This window comes from Miniopterus natalensis, chromosome 2 (assembly GCF_054644295.1).
Source record: "Miniopterus natalensis isolate mMinNat1 chromosome 2, mMinNat1.hap1, whole genome shotgun sequence".
NCBI lineage: Eukaryota > Metazoa > Chordata > Mammalia > Chiroptera > Miniopteridae > Miniopterus > Miniopterus natalensis.
In genome coordinates, this window is record NC_142082.1 from 70166168 (window position 1) to 70180765 (window position 14598).

Below are 14598 nucleotides of genomic sequence, written 5' to 3' on the forward strand. Positions count from 1 at the left end.
GTGTTTGTTTTGCATGAGCCATTATAGAGACAGTGTGCATCCTGAGCAGACATAGTGCCCCCCACCAAGCACCTTCCCCAGGTATTACAATCAACATCTCAGCATCAACCTGCCATGGCTTTTAACTGTGTCTGTGAGCATCTGTGTTTTATCTCTATTTATTCTGTGTATCTGTTAGCTAGATGTATCTTAAGTATTAGAAAACCATAAGAGAGCTTGTAAGGGTGTTTATGCACTTAGCGTAAAACTGGACGTAATTAAGGATGCTGATTGTGATGAATGAAATAAAGACATTCTGCGTATGTTCAACCTGCCTGCATCCACCATTCATACTATTTACATGGAGAGAAAGAAACTTGAAAGCTGCCAAAGTGACTACTGGTTCTGCTAATAACAAAACTGTCTTTTATAGCTGGCACCAGTAATAGATAAAATGAAAAATATATTGCTTGAGTGATAGGTGTACAAAAAGTGTGGTGTTCTGTTATATACTTCAGGAGAAATCAATCGTCTTTTTAATAAGTGAAACTACACAATACAAACATTATTTCTACTTTATACTGGCTATGTATTTATCATAGCATTCCTTCTTTTACTACCTGTTAGTGTTATTTTAGGTTTCATGTGTTATTTGGTATGATTTGGTAGGTTAGTTGGGGTCTGGGAATACATGAAATTTTTTGCATATACATCAATGATAATTACTTCTTCACTTTACATCATTTTGACTTATGAAAGGTTTCACAGGGATGGCTCTATTTTCAGATGGCAGGGAAAAACCTGTATTTCTCTCAAGACAACATTAGCCCTGGCTGGTGTGACTCAGTTGGTTGGGCATCATCCTGTGCACCAAAAGGTTGCTGGTTTGATTCCCATCAGGGCACATGCCCAGGTTGCAACTCGATCTCCAGTAGGGGGAATGCAGGAGGCAGCCCACCAATGTTCTGTTCTCGCATCTTATTCTCCCTCTCTCCCTTCCTCTAAGAAAACCAATACATTTTTTTAAAATGGACATGAAAAACTCACAATACTCTCAAAGCTCCATGTTTCTCCTGTGCCCTACCAAATTTACCTAAACTAACACCTCACTCCCCAATAAAAATCTTCATTGTAAGATTTCCCATATCAGCAATCTGAATAAAATTTAAAATAAATAGACTTCTGAACACCAGGGCAAATTAAACTTTCATTTTTCTACTAGGAAAAAATAAAACCAGACTAAGTACAAGGAGCACACTGAGTGTTTATATATAGTTTTTAGCTTCTAATGGTAAAGTTTACCTGCAATTTAAATGCTAAAGGAAGGCCAATTTAATCAATACCATTAAAAGGAGAAAAAAATGGTGTTGGGTTTCTATAATTAACTTGAGATTACACAAACAAAATTCAGCAATGGTATTTAAGACACAAGAGAAATAATGAATTAATTTATTAACATATAATTCCAATACTTACTATCTAATTTCTGTCCTTCTGTAAATGTTTCTAGAGCAGCAGTATAGTTTTTTTTATGGTATTCACATATCCTGTATGAACATATTAAAAATAAATACCACACACACAAGATTATGAAAAACAGTCTTCCTAAAAAATATCTTAGTATTCTCTATTGTCAAAAGAATTCAAGTGTATAATAAGAAGTCAAGAGATTTTTCTAAAATACTCTATGTAACATCTAGTATAATTCCCATTAATATCCAACTTTGCAATCAATTTCAGAAGGAATTTCTTGATTTTAATTGTATACAATTGCTTAGTCCAAAATATAGTCATAGTAAGGAGTTAAATTTCTTAAAGTCACACATCAACAGAAGCAATCTGGGATACAAAATACAGATACAGAATTTTTATAGCATTAGAAGTAGTCTGTCCAGCTTCGTTGAGGAATAAATGTTCTCTAGTCAAAGACAGAAAATTTCAAATAATGAACAGTTTCATCTACACCTTGCAGATACTTCAATCATCACAATTTTAAAATATACTAACTATACATCTCCTATCACCTGCTGCAGTTAATATAAGAGAAGCATAAATTATATCTAAATTAAATCCTATCTCAGCTCTAGAATGTATGAATACAGAATTTACTATTTATATAAAGCTTACCATTAATTCATTCAACAAACTAAACACCTATTTATCATCCAGACCCAGAAGAATAGTTATTGCATACCCTTTTCTCAGCATAGCAGTGGGATTATTTGGATTAAGTTCAAGAGATTTCTTCGCATCAGCAATAGCATCTATAAAAAAAAAAAAAAAAAGGCTTTTTATAGATTCTAACAAATATTACACATAAAATTTGAATCAGTTTTTGGTTTTTAAGTTGGTAAAATGGACAAGTAACTTTTAAATTAGGAAAAGCTACACCAAGATATAATTTAGTAACTATTACCCTCAGATCTTATTAGCCTAGTATTTAACTTCCTTTTTAAAGCGCTTCAGACAGTAAATAAAGCTCTGCATCACAAAGTTTACCTAATTTTCTCATTAACATCATTTATGCAATTTGACTCAAGATATTTAATTTTCCCCTACCCAGATTTTCTATCCAGAATAACTAAAGTTATATAAATAATAAAGAAATATATTCCTTATAAAAAATGTGAATTTACTCTGTAAAACAATAAATATGCTATTCTGTTAGCATATCCAATAACCACAAATGAATTCTATATAAATTCTCCACCTGCTGAAGGAAGGACATCCATTAAATTTAAATGGGTGTTGTTCAACGACGTTTGTGATATTTCAGCTACTTCACTTTGTGTGAAAGACCAATTTTAAAATCCTCAAAGATAATCTCTATTTTATTTGACTCATTGTATCTTGGGCCAAATCTGTAAGTAACACTTAAAGAAGAGACAATATATTTTGTAAGAAAAGTTACCACAGTAATTCCCAAGAAGGATGTGACAATAAGCTCTTTGACAATATTGTGCATCGTCTGGTTTCTGTTCCAAAGCCTTAGTCAGCTCCTACAAATACAAGCATGTTAAGTATAAGTATCTGTTTTTGAAAAGTCATTGAATTCAAATTAAACATGATTTTTAATCAAATAAAACTATTGTCATAAGATATTTGGAGCGAAGATAACACTGAAACAAGCTAGGAGCTTTTCTTTGCAAGATGATCAATATCTCCCCTTCTCCTCCCCTCTCCCCACAAAAGCCCACTATCTAAAGTAATATCTATATACAGCACTTAGCAGTTCCTGGCCTACAATAGGAACTCAATAAATGGTAATTATGACCTCATTTATTCTGAAGAGTTTAGTTAATATACATTGACCATCATAGATTTTTCTCCTTCTAATATGGAGGAGACTCAAAGATTATACAGAATTTGAGATGCCTAGAAAATATGAAGCTGTCTAATAAAATAATAAAATAATAATAAGTAAAATAATAATAAAATAAAAAAGGGCCCTGGTCAGGTGGCTCAGTTGGTTGAAGCACCATCCCATACAGCAAAAGGGTTCAATCCCTGGCTGGGGTGTGTATGGGAGGCAACCGATTGATATTTCTCTCACATCAATATTTCTCTCTCTCCCCTGCCTTCCTCTCTCTCTCTAAAATCAATAAAAACATATCCTCGGGTGAGGATTAAAAGAAAAAAACACTGGAAGTTGAACCTAGAGTTCAGGAATGTTAACAGAATCAATAAATACACAATCAAGTTTAGCTGGACCTCTCCTACCCTCTGCCAATGGCAAACAACCCTAAGAAATTACAGCATTCAGTTGAAACCCCAGATATAATAACCTCATACTATCAAGTGATCCAGAGTTAATATCAGAGAGATTAAAATTTTTGCGACCCTGAGCATTCACGGTATATAAGTAGTAGCTGGAACAATGATGATGGAAAAGACAGCATGATTAGTGAGGCCAAGGACAAATGAAGGCAAATAGGAACAATATGATTCTCTACCCAGTACTCACACATCCTAGGGATTTGGTAGTCGTCTTAAAAGTTAAACTACTTCAATAGCTACACACTGGCTTTGTTCTAACCTAACAGTGTATGATTCTCACAAAGCAATGAATACCATTCTTGGTAATCATATCCCTAAAATCCAGCATACCTAAAGTCCAAACCACTTTTTACCATTTTCGTCCTAATTGCCCTGATCCAAGCAGTAACAAATGCGAGAGCTTGCTACTATGTCTCTGGTCAAAACTCTCCAATGTCTTTCCAGCCAACCCAGAGCAAAAGCCCAACCCCTTCCAATGACCTAAAAGACCATTCTTGACATGACTCTCTGCTCTCTCGGATGTCACCTCTTACTACTACTCCGCTTGCTCCTCCATTCTAGCCCAATGGCCTCCTTGATCTTCACCAGCAGGACTCTGCACCTGCTGCTGCCTCTCATTAGAATGCTCTTCCCCCAGATGTGCACAGATTCATTCCCTCACTTCCTAGTTAGTGACAAGACTGTGCCAGAGACAGGATTCAAATCTAAGTCTGATTCCAAATTGGACTTTAATCACTAAAGAGCACTGCCTCTTGGTAACGTTTCTTTACTCCAAGTTTTTTTCACATACCATCTGACATTTGTATTATGTTTTTTAATACTTTGAAATTCCTAAGTTAAATAATACCATCTTGCACTAAACTTTCAATTTTGAAAACAGCTGATAGCTTCTTACCTATCTACTCAAACATATCTGCAAAGGAAATTTCTAGCCTCTCCTCAGCAAAACAGATACACCATGGGTCCCAAAGGCTGTTACAGATTATATTAATATCTATCATCAATTCAAAAACTATTTTTAAACATATATTATGTAACAAAGATAGACCAGACACTACAGATACAAAGATAAATAGCATTCCTTTTCTTAAAAAGGTCAGGTAAAAACTTACGAATTTCAAACAACTAACTTGGAAATAACCTTTAAATATACATACCAACTATTGGTCAAGAAGGATAATTTATAGTGACTCAGTTAAAACAATTGACTTACTGGGCTGTTACTAAACATTACTGAAAAACTGTGCACAAACTGAACTTTATGATACATAAACTTGTAAAGTTATGAATAAAGCATAATAATCAGTTTATTTTGAATAATATAAATAAAACCAAAAATGAAGATAAAATAATGAGTTGCAGTTGTATTTATATCTGACTTGTGGCATGTTTCCAGAGTTCTACTGTTTCTGTAACAACAGTTTGCTGGCTGCTAGAGTACAAAGGGACTGAAGGGAGGGATCTCAAAAGGCAGAAAACTTCAGTGCCAACATGTGAATCACAGTGGCAAAAAGCTATTATTTAATGGAGATCAATGTGAAACATATTGTAAACATGTCCAGAGATGTACTTATTCATATAAAACGAGATGCTAGAGTCAAGCAATTTATAGTTCTCAAAAATAAAAAACATGGTGAACTTTAAAATGAAATAATGCTGAACTCTTTACTAAGATAATGGTGAAGGAAATACCTGGTAGCTCAGAATAGAGGAAAATCTCCTTTTTAAAAAGGCAGTAAGATTGTTTAAGACTTGGATCTCTTAGAAACAAATTTCCAAATCTTTAACGTTTTGAGCTCTTTTAAAATGCAATGTCACTCAATAAGTTGAATTTTAAAAAATAAAATAAAATGCTACTCAACAGGTAAACGGTTGTTACGGTTAAAAGCAAAAGCAGTCTTGCCCAGACTGACTGCAAGTTTTTTGTTTTTTTTTTTTCAGAGAAAGTGGAAAGGGGGGGGGATGGATGTGAAAGAGACACATCAATTGGTTGCCTCCTGCACTTGCCCCAGTCAGGGCCAGTGATCGAGCCTGCAACCAAGGTACGTGCCCTTGGCCACAATCAAACCGGGGACCCTTCAATCCATAGGCCTACGCTCTAACTACTGAGCCAAACTGGCCAAGGAAGACTGATTGAAAAAGTCTGAAGGCCTTTAGTTCTGAGTATCACAATTTGATTCCATTTTCTGTTTTCTTCCAGCCACAGCTAATCCCCAATCATGGGTGATAAATAATATCAATCCTTCTCCCTTCCTAAACTACCATGGAGAAAAAACACATAACCACGAAGAACTGGAACAAATGCACATTTATGCTAACCAGCTATGCTCTCAACAAAGTTACCCATGGTCAGCTACTTTGAAGTCAGCTATCAAACCTTTAATTATATCATACACCCCAATTTTACCCCCTCCTCCAGAAGATGACCCTAATGAACTGAACCCAGAGACATATCACTTCTGAACTGTATAACCTTGAGCAAGTTAAATCTCTTTAGCTTCAGCTTCCTTGTTAGAAAATGCAAATATCCACCTCAGTTGTTGCAAGAATTATAGTAAGAATCATTTAACACATTTGTGTGCCTACCACCTTCCAGGCACTACACTAAGAACACAGTGGTAGCAAAAAATATACACAAAATTCCTGCTCTTTTTTTTTATTTATTATTATTGATTTTTTTTTTTAAGAGACAGAGAGAGAGAAATATTGATTTTGTCTTCCTTGGCCAGTTTGGCTCAGTAGTTAGAGCGTAGGCCTATGGATTGAAGGGTCCCGGGTTTGATTGTGGCCAAGGGCACGTACCTTGGTTGCAGGCTCGATCACTGGCCCTGACTGGGGCAAGTGCAGGAGGCAACCAATTGATGTGTCTCTTTCACATCCATCCCCCCCCCTTTCCACTTTCTCTGAAAAAAAAAAAAAATATGAATATTGCATTCATTGGTTGATTCTTGTATGTGCCCTGACTGGGGATCGAAACCACAACCTTGGAGCATTGGGAAACATTGATATGAACTAACAAAATGAGCTACCTGACCAGGGAAAATTTCTGCTCTCTTAATGCTTACATTAGGACCCAAATTAAATATAGGGTGGTTAGAGAAGACATCTTCTCTGAGAAGGCGACATTTCAGCTGAAATCTAAGGTAATGAGCATTCCCAAGCAGAACATCAGATAGGTCAAGAAAGTCTGAGTATATTTCAGGCAAAAGAAACCACAATGCAAGTCGAAAGGCTGCTCAACAGGATTGAACATGACAAACAGAAAGAAAGCCAGTGTGGTTAGAACACAGAGAGCATAGAAACTACAAAATATCTACCTCAAGGACCTCAACATGTACCTTACATTACTTATGTTCATCAAAGCCCTTTCAAGTTCTTATTCAGAGACAGGAATTCTAATCCAGCGTGATAAAAGGAACTTTTATAAGGTTACAAAGGTATCATGAAACCATGATTTGGACACAAGCAGTCTCCTTCTCATTCTTTATTCCACTGTTAGAATAAATTGTGCTACTACTGTACAATAAAATAGTACACAGCAATGAAAAGGATTCATACTACAACAATATGAATGTATCTCACAAATGTTTAAAGCAAGACAGAGTGCCTACACTCAACTTAGCACCTAGACTGTAATTCTGTTTATGTGAAGTGCAAGACCAAGCAAAACTAACTGATGGTGATGACCCAATAAGGGTTGTCATATGGGAAAGGGGAATTATTGTTTGGGAAGAAGCATGAGAGAGCCTTGAGGATGAAAGTGTTCTATATGTTAATCTGCATGATATACACATATGTAAAACAACTTCATTAGTTGCAGACTTCAGATTTGTGTTATCTATTATGTCATACTTCAATAAAAATTAAAAAGTAAAATAAGTGAGATGAAAAGTGACATCAATATCCTTTAAAAGCAACTTTTATATAAATTGATTTCCAAAGGAGGCTTGAAGTCTAAGAGGACCATAACAAATGTAAATTCTGAAAATAGCTATCTAGCTGACATAAGGAATTGTGGAGAAAAATTCTTAGTGCCTCCTGTAACATTATTCTACTACTGATCCCAGAGGCCTCATTAGGAAACATTATAGTACAACTGATTAATCAATCACTTTATTTGAAGGCCTTCACATTCAGATCCAAAGAACATATTCTGGCCTAAGAGGCACTAAGGGACCTAGCCTGGGTTTCCTCCCCACTTCATCTCATACTCTTTTCACCCTTCTCTAGTCTAATGGGCCTTTTTGCTGCTCCTTGTACAGGCCAGCCTCATTCCTACATCAGGATTTCGGCACTGCCTGGAATGCTTTCTCCAGAGCTCCCAAGCTCATTCCCTCAGGTCTCTGCTCAAATGTCACCTCCTCAGAGAGGCTCTACCACCATGTGGCGTATTATTCCTAGAAATCCTAAGTAGGAAAAAGGTTCTCTTGCCTCAAATTGCTAATGTTAGGTATGTTAGATTATAACAACAGAACAGGGTTTGGTTTCTTTTCCTAGTGTTTCAAAGCAAGAAACCCCTGGGCTAAATATTGGGACCTACTGCATCATGTATCCTTAGCTTGGGCTGTCTTTATTCCTTTGTATTATTTAACTCTTGCCCTTTTACTTTCTTTTACAGCTTCATAGTCTTTCACTTCACACAAACACAAAGTGCTTTGTAAGTCAGTTAAGTACATAAGTAAGACTTTAATCAATAGCAATTGGTTCCCTGCACACATCAACTCCAAAAATATTGTTTTGGTGAATAAACAAGTCAATAATGAACAGTGACGGGACATCTGGAAATTTTCAGGGACATAGTGGAAAAGGTGCTTGTTATGGTAGTCCGAGTTCATATACACCTTGCACATCGCCTGGTACATAAGAATGGGAAGGGTGATTGTCAAACGAAAAATCGAATTAAATACCATTAAGCCTAGACTTCACTTCTTCTAGTCATATGTCATTTTAAAAAAATATCCTTCCCGGCGAACTAAGGATGTCAACTACGGAAACAGATAACGTTTTTCTAAAGAGCTGCGAGGATGCAGAAACAGCCTAGGCATAGGAGGGGCAGGAACCGGGGTCTAGGGTAACGGGGTCACTATGGAATAGAGAAGGAAGAGGCAGGGTCTGTCAGTATGAGGGCTGAGACACTGCAGAATCAGCCGGCCCAGTCCCAGGAAGACATGTGCTGGAAAGAGGCGGGGTTCGCCGCGTTCCCCAAAGGAGAGTAGAGGCTGAGACGGGTTCTCTCACCTCTAACGCCGCCTGGGGGTCCTCGTCAATCAGAGCATCTGAGAAGCTCCGGAAAAACCTGCCAAGGAAACAACGACTTTAACCAGGGCGCACTGAGAAGAAAAGGGGGGCAGGGGATAAAAATAAACAGCAAAAGGAAGAAAAATCACGTACCTTTGGGATGTTGCAGGTCCTGCTGCAGCCGCCGCCATCTCTAACAGTCAATGTTGTTGTTGCCGCAGCTGCTACCACGGAGGTTACCAGCTCCGCCGCCGCCCAAGGGGGAAACTTCTGGAGAGACACCAACCGAGCTTCCGTCCTAAGTAGCCAACGAGCAGCCACGCAGCGTGCGCGGGGGGAGGGGAGGCGAAAGGCAGGCGCGGGGCTCGCCGGGACTTTGGAGGACCGAGGCTCCAGGCCCACCCCGCTTCCGGTGACCCGCGCTCCCATTTCCCCCGACTCCCTCGCCCCCTCCCGCCCCTGGCAGCCATGGTTTCGGAGGCCTGGGCTGCTCGGGTTAACCCTCTTTCACCGCGGCCCCGCGCTCCGACAGAGGCTTCTGGGGTAGTAGCTTAAAAGAACTTTGATACTATAGTGTCGTCGCTCAGGAACGTGCGGCGTGTGGGGGCGTTTGAATGCCTGGTAATAACGAGCCACATCGCGCTCCATTGTCACAATGGGCCACACTCTTAGATTACTGGAGACAGCCGAGCCTTCCGTGCCCCGTGACGTCGTTTGCCGCTACGGGAAAGTTCCCAGGTGGCAGCGCGTCGCTCCCGGGATCTTGGCGCTGCGAACCCTCAGGAACTCGCCAGAAGGCGTTCTGCCCTGCGAAAGCTGGACAGAACGGAGCCTTCTGGTTCCGGTGCGGGCGCGCTGCTCCGTCCCCCACGGCGCCACAGGCTCAGGTTGGCGTCCCAGTTGGCTTCCCAGATTAAGAAGGAAAAGGTGCTCCTTCGGAAGGCACTGGAAGGAGGAAGATGGGCTGAAGTCGCAGCGCTGGCTGCTTTGCTTCCCAACCTAGTGGGTCGGCCTCTCCCTGACCGGAGGTCGGGCGGAAGCAGCTTCCAGCTAGCGCTCCGACGGGGGTGGGAGGAGCAGGAGTGGGAGTCAGGGACTCAGGAGAGATAAACAAGTGAAGGAACTTGAGTGTTAGTACGCCCAAAATCTAAGCTAAGCCCCTGGATTCAAAAATGTTAATGCCCTCCAGAAACTTAAACCCATGCTGATCTAAGTGGTAAAATGGAAGAAGGGGAAGAGTCATGTGATAACAAGGTGGGTCACTTTGGGGAGTATAAACTATAGGAATGGATTTAGTTTACGATGGAAATGGAAAAGGTAATTCAGAATAGGACGTGTCTTACAAAACATAATGTGAACTCTAAAATTAGTAGAGCCAACATTCAAGTTAGAAGCAGACTCACTGGAGAGGTGAGTGACTGCCAGGTCACAAAGCTAGAAGTGTGGTCTGCTGAGAAGCTTGGATGCGATTCTCTTTAAATGATGCTAATCCATTATAGGAGTTTTAATCAAAAAAGGCAGTAGCAGTCAAATTTGCAGTTCTAAGTATCCTGTTATGCTGTCTGTGCTGTGAAAAAATTATTAAAGGGAAAAGAACAGCTGTTGTGAGATCACTGCTGTTTTACAAGGGTAGGGAATAGGGAAGATTCCCCTTTCCTTCTTCTGCTTCTTTTGGCTGGCCAAATACTCAAATTAACAAAAGGCAGATTGACAAGAGAAAATCAAATTTAATATCATGTGCTATGGGAACACCACATACAAGGGAGAGTCAGAGACCATGCATACCTGACAGGTTCAGAGATAGAAAGGAAGATTGAAGTATATAAGACATCCTGAGCTAGGGATGATGTAAGGTATTTGGGGAACTTCAAAAGGTCACTGGAGGATGATAAGAGCAGACATTCAGTAATTAGAAGTTTGCCCTGTCCTATAAATAGGTCAAAAGAAGTTATCCCTGGTAATCTCTTTTGGGCTAGGTCTCTAATTCAAATTCTTCTAGGTAATTGGCAGAAGAAGGCAGAAGTTTCTCTTAAGCCTGACCCTAAAATTGCCTTTACCTCAGAGTAATCTGCATACCACTGAGGCACATCTTGGAGTATAACTTGTTCTGGACCCTCACACAGGCCAAAGTGACTAGTAAATAGGTCAGTGATTGTGGGGATGGAGAGGCAGGTTAAGAATTACAGAAATATTTGAGGTAAAACTGTCTAGGTTTGCTGATCTTTGATGGTTAATGCTTTGTATCATATATAATAAAGCTTTGCCTATGCCAAGGCCATGAAGATATTCTGTGTTTTCTTCTAGATGCTTTATTATTTTACCTTTCACATCCAGATCTGATTTACCTCAAATTAATTTTTGTGAAAGGTATGAAGTTGGAATCAAGGTTTATTTTCCCCTAATATGGATATCCAATTGACTCAATCTTTTTTTTAAAAAACACCACCATTTGTCATGTCCCCCATTAAATTCTTTTAAAATATTTTTTATTTTTCAATTACAGTTGATATATAATGTTATATTAGTTTCAGATGTACAACCCAGTGATTGGACATAACTTACAAATGGTCACCCCAGAAAATCTAGTACCCTTCTGACATCATACATCATTATTACAATATCATTAACTATACATCCCTATGACTGTTCTGTAAGTACCAATTTGTGCTTATTAATCATTCACATTTTTCACCAACCCCCTACCCCCTTGCAACCGTCAAAATGTTCTTTGTATAAGTCAGTTTCTGTTCTGCTTGTTGGTTTGTTTTTTTAAATATATAATCCATCTAGAAGTGAAACCATATGGCCTTTGTCTTTCCCTGCCTAACTTACTTCATTCAGTACAATACCCTCTAGGTCCATCCTGTTTTTGCAGATGGCAAGATTTCATTCTTTTTTATGACTGAGTCCTACTCTATTGTATATATGCATCACTTCTTCCTTATCCATTCATCTGTTGATGGAGATACGTAAGTTGCTTCCACATCTTAGCTATTGTAAATAATACTGCAGTGAACATATATGCAGTGAGCATATGTCTATTTGATTTAGTGTTTTGGGTTTCTTCAGTTAAATACTGAAGGCTGGGTGGAATGGCTGAGTATTTTTTTGTCTTTGTTAAAGCCTTTTTTTAAAAGTCTATTTTGTCTAATATCGGTACACCAGCTTTTATTTTTCCATTTCCATGAAATATCTTTTTCTATACCCTCATTTGTTAGTATATTCTTCATTTCTGAGTGGTTATTTTTTAATCTTTATTGTTGAAAGTATTACAGGTGTCCTATTTTTCCCCCCATTGATCCACTCCACCATGCCCCCACCCCCTCCCCAGGCCTTCACCCCATTATTGTCTGTGTCCATGGGTTATGCATATATGCATATAACTTCTTTGGTTAATCTCTTCCCACCCCTCTTCTCTGTGAAATGCTTCAGTCTGATGCATGCTTCAGTGTGCCTGGGTCTATTTTGTTTGTCAGTTTATTTTGTTCATTAGCTTCTTAAAGAAGATCCTTCAACATTTCTTGTAGTACTGGTTTGGTGGTGATGAACTCCTTTAGCTTTTTCTTATCTGTGAAGCTCTTTATCGGACCTTCAATTCTAAATGATAGCTTTGCTGGGTAATCTTGGTTGTAGGTCACTGCTTTTCATCACTTTGAATTTTCTTGCCACTCCCTTCTGGCCTGCAAGTTTCTGTTGAGAATTCAGTTGACAGTTTTATGAGTGCTCCCGTGTAGGTAACTGCTTTTCTCTTGCTGCTTTTAAGATTCTCTGTCTTTAACCTTTGGCATTTTAATTATGATGTGTCTTGGTGTGGGTCTCTTTACGTTCCTCTTGTTTGGGTCTCTCTGTGCTTCCTGGACTTGGAAGTCTATTTCTTTCCCCAGGTAGGGGAAGTTTTCTGTAATTCTTTCTTTAAATAGATTTTCAATTTCTTTCTCTCTTCTCCTTCTGGTACACCCATAGTGCAAATGTTGGTACACTTGAAGTTGTCCCAGAGACTTTTTACACTGTCTTCATATTTCTGGATTCTTTTTGCTTTTTGCTTTCCTGGTTGGTTGTTTTTTGTTTCCTCATGTTCCACATTGCTGATTTGATTCTCAGCATCCTCTACTCTACTATTGATTCCCTGTAAATTATTCTTCATTTCAGTTCGTGTAGCCTTCATTTCTGATAGGTATTTTATTAGGTCATCGATGGTCTCACTTGTTTTCTTAATAGTCTTACTAATATCCTTGAGAATCCTTATAACCAGAATTCTGAACACTGTATCTGTTAGCTTGCTTGGTTCTATTTCACTTAGTTCCTTTTCTAGAGATTTCTTCTGTTCTTTCCTTTGTGACATGTTTCTTTGCCTCCACATTTTGGCTGCTTCCAGGTGTTTGTTTTTATGTATTAGGTAGAGCTGCTATGTCTCCTGGAATCTGTAGAGTGGCTTTGTGTAGTAGGTTTCCTTTAGGGCCCAGTGGCTCAGCCTCTCCAGTCACCTGAGCTGGGCCTTCTAGGTGCTCCCCTGTGTGGGCTGTGTGGACTGTCCTGTTTTAGTTGAACCTTGGTTGCTGTTGGCATCTCTGGGAGGAATTGACCCCCAGGCCAATCGGCTGTGAGGACCAGCTGCAACTACAGCCAAAGAGCTGCTGTGTTGGAGACACCCCTATGGAGCAGGATTTACTTCAGTGGGGCTTTGGTGATCACCAAGTCCTCCGCTTGAATCACTCATGGATATGATAGGGTTGTAATCCAGTGTGGGCAAAACTGACCACTATGTACACTGTCTCTGGGGCTTCCTGAGAGGTGCAAAGTCAGCCTCTGCCTGTGCCCTGCCCAGGGCCACCCAATATGAGCTACACAGTAACCTGTAGATGGCTGCTACTTGTGTTGGTCTTGGAGGTACTCAGGAAAGGCTAAGCTATGAACCAAAGCAGGCTGCCTCTAGCACCAGGCCTTGGGCCACTTATCAAGAGGTATGGGGCACGCTGAGGCCAGCTGCTGCTTGTTTGATTTTAGAAAAGTCCTAAACCTGAGGCAAGAGAGGTCACTTGCAAAGAAAAGCCACTGAAAATGGCTTGGATGAGCCTGCAAATAGAGAGGGGCGGGGTCTCCAGGAATCACCAGAGCAAAGCGAAAGGTGTGAGACAGGTTGCTGGAGATTTGGATATGGTGCCTGCCTGCCAACTATGTCGGGGAGGGTTTGTCAAAGGAGCAATGGCCTCTGCCAGCTCTTCTGTCTGGGAGGAAGCTAATTCCAGGCAAGTTAGTTCCTCCCCTAATATCCCAGATTCTTTTCAAGCTGCTGCCCCAGTGCTGGAACTCAAAGGGAGTGTGACTGAGTTAATTCCATGCACTGGCCCCTTAAGAGGAGCTGCCTCTACATCTTTCAGCCTCAATCTCTGCTGGTTTTTACAGCCCCAAGTTGTGGGGACTTCTCTTCACAATACTGGAACCCTGGGTTGGGGGCCTAATGGGGGGCTGGGACCCCTCACTCCTCTGGGAAACCTCCACAGCCAACATATCCCTTCCAGTTTTAAACTGTTGCACCTGGGTGTGGGATCAGCCAGTTTCCGTTATTCTTCCTCGATTTCCCCCAGTCTCTGCCCCTTCTACTGG

General features: G+C 39.8%; 1 protein-coding gene across 2 annotated transcripts in view; it reads right to left on the minus strand.

The window, feature by feature from the left end:
- Nucleotides 1-9317, minus strand: part of SUGT1 (SGT1 assembly cochaperone of MIS12 kinetochore complex) — a 45003-nt gene extending 35686 nt beyond the window's left edge. The window contains exons 1-5 of one of the 2 annotated variants that reach the window (XM_087814308.1): nt 9148-9317; nt 8995-9052; nt 2891-2978; nt 2174-2243; nt 1456-1526 (exon numbers count right to left, since the gene is read on the minus strand). In XM_087814308.1, the coding sequence (XP_087670434.1) occupies nt 1456-1526; nt 2174-2243; nt 2891-2978; nt 8995-9052; nt 9148-9185 (325 nt within the window). In that variant the 5' untranslated portion in view covers nt 9186-9317. The remainder of the gene's footprint in view (nt 1-1455; nt 1527-2173; nt 2244-2890; nt 2979-8994; nt 9053-9147) is intronic. The other variant, XM_016205397.2, reaches the window with a different exon arrangement.
- Between the last annotated feature and the right edge of the window lie 5281 nt (nt 9318-14598).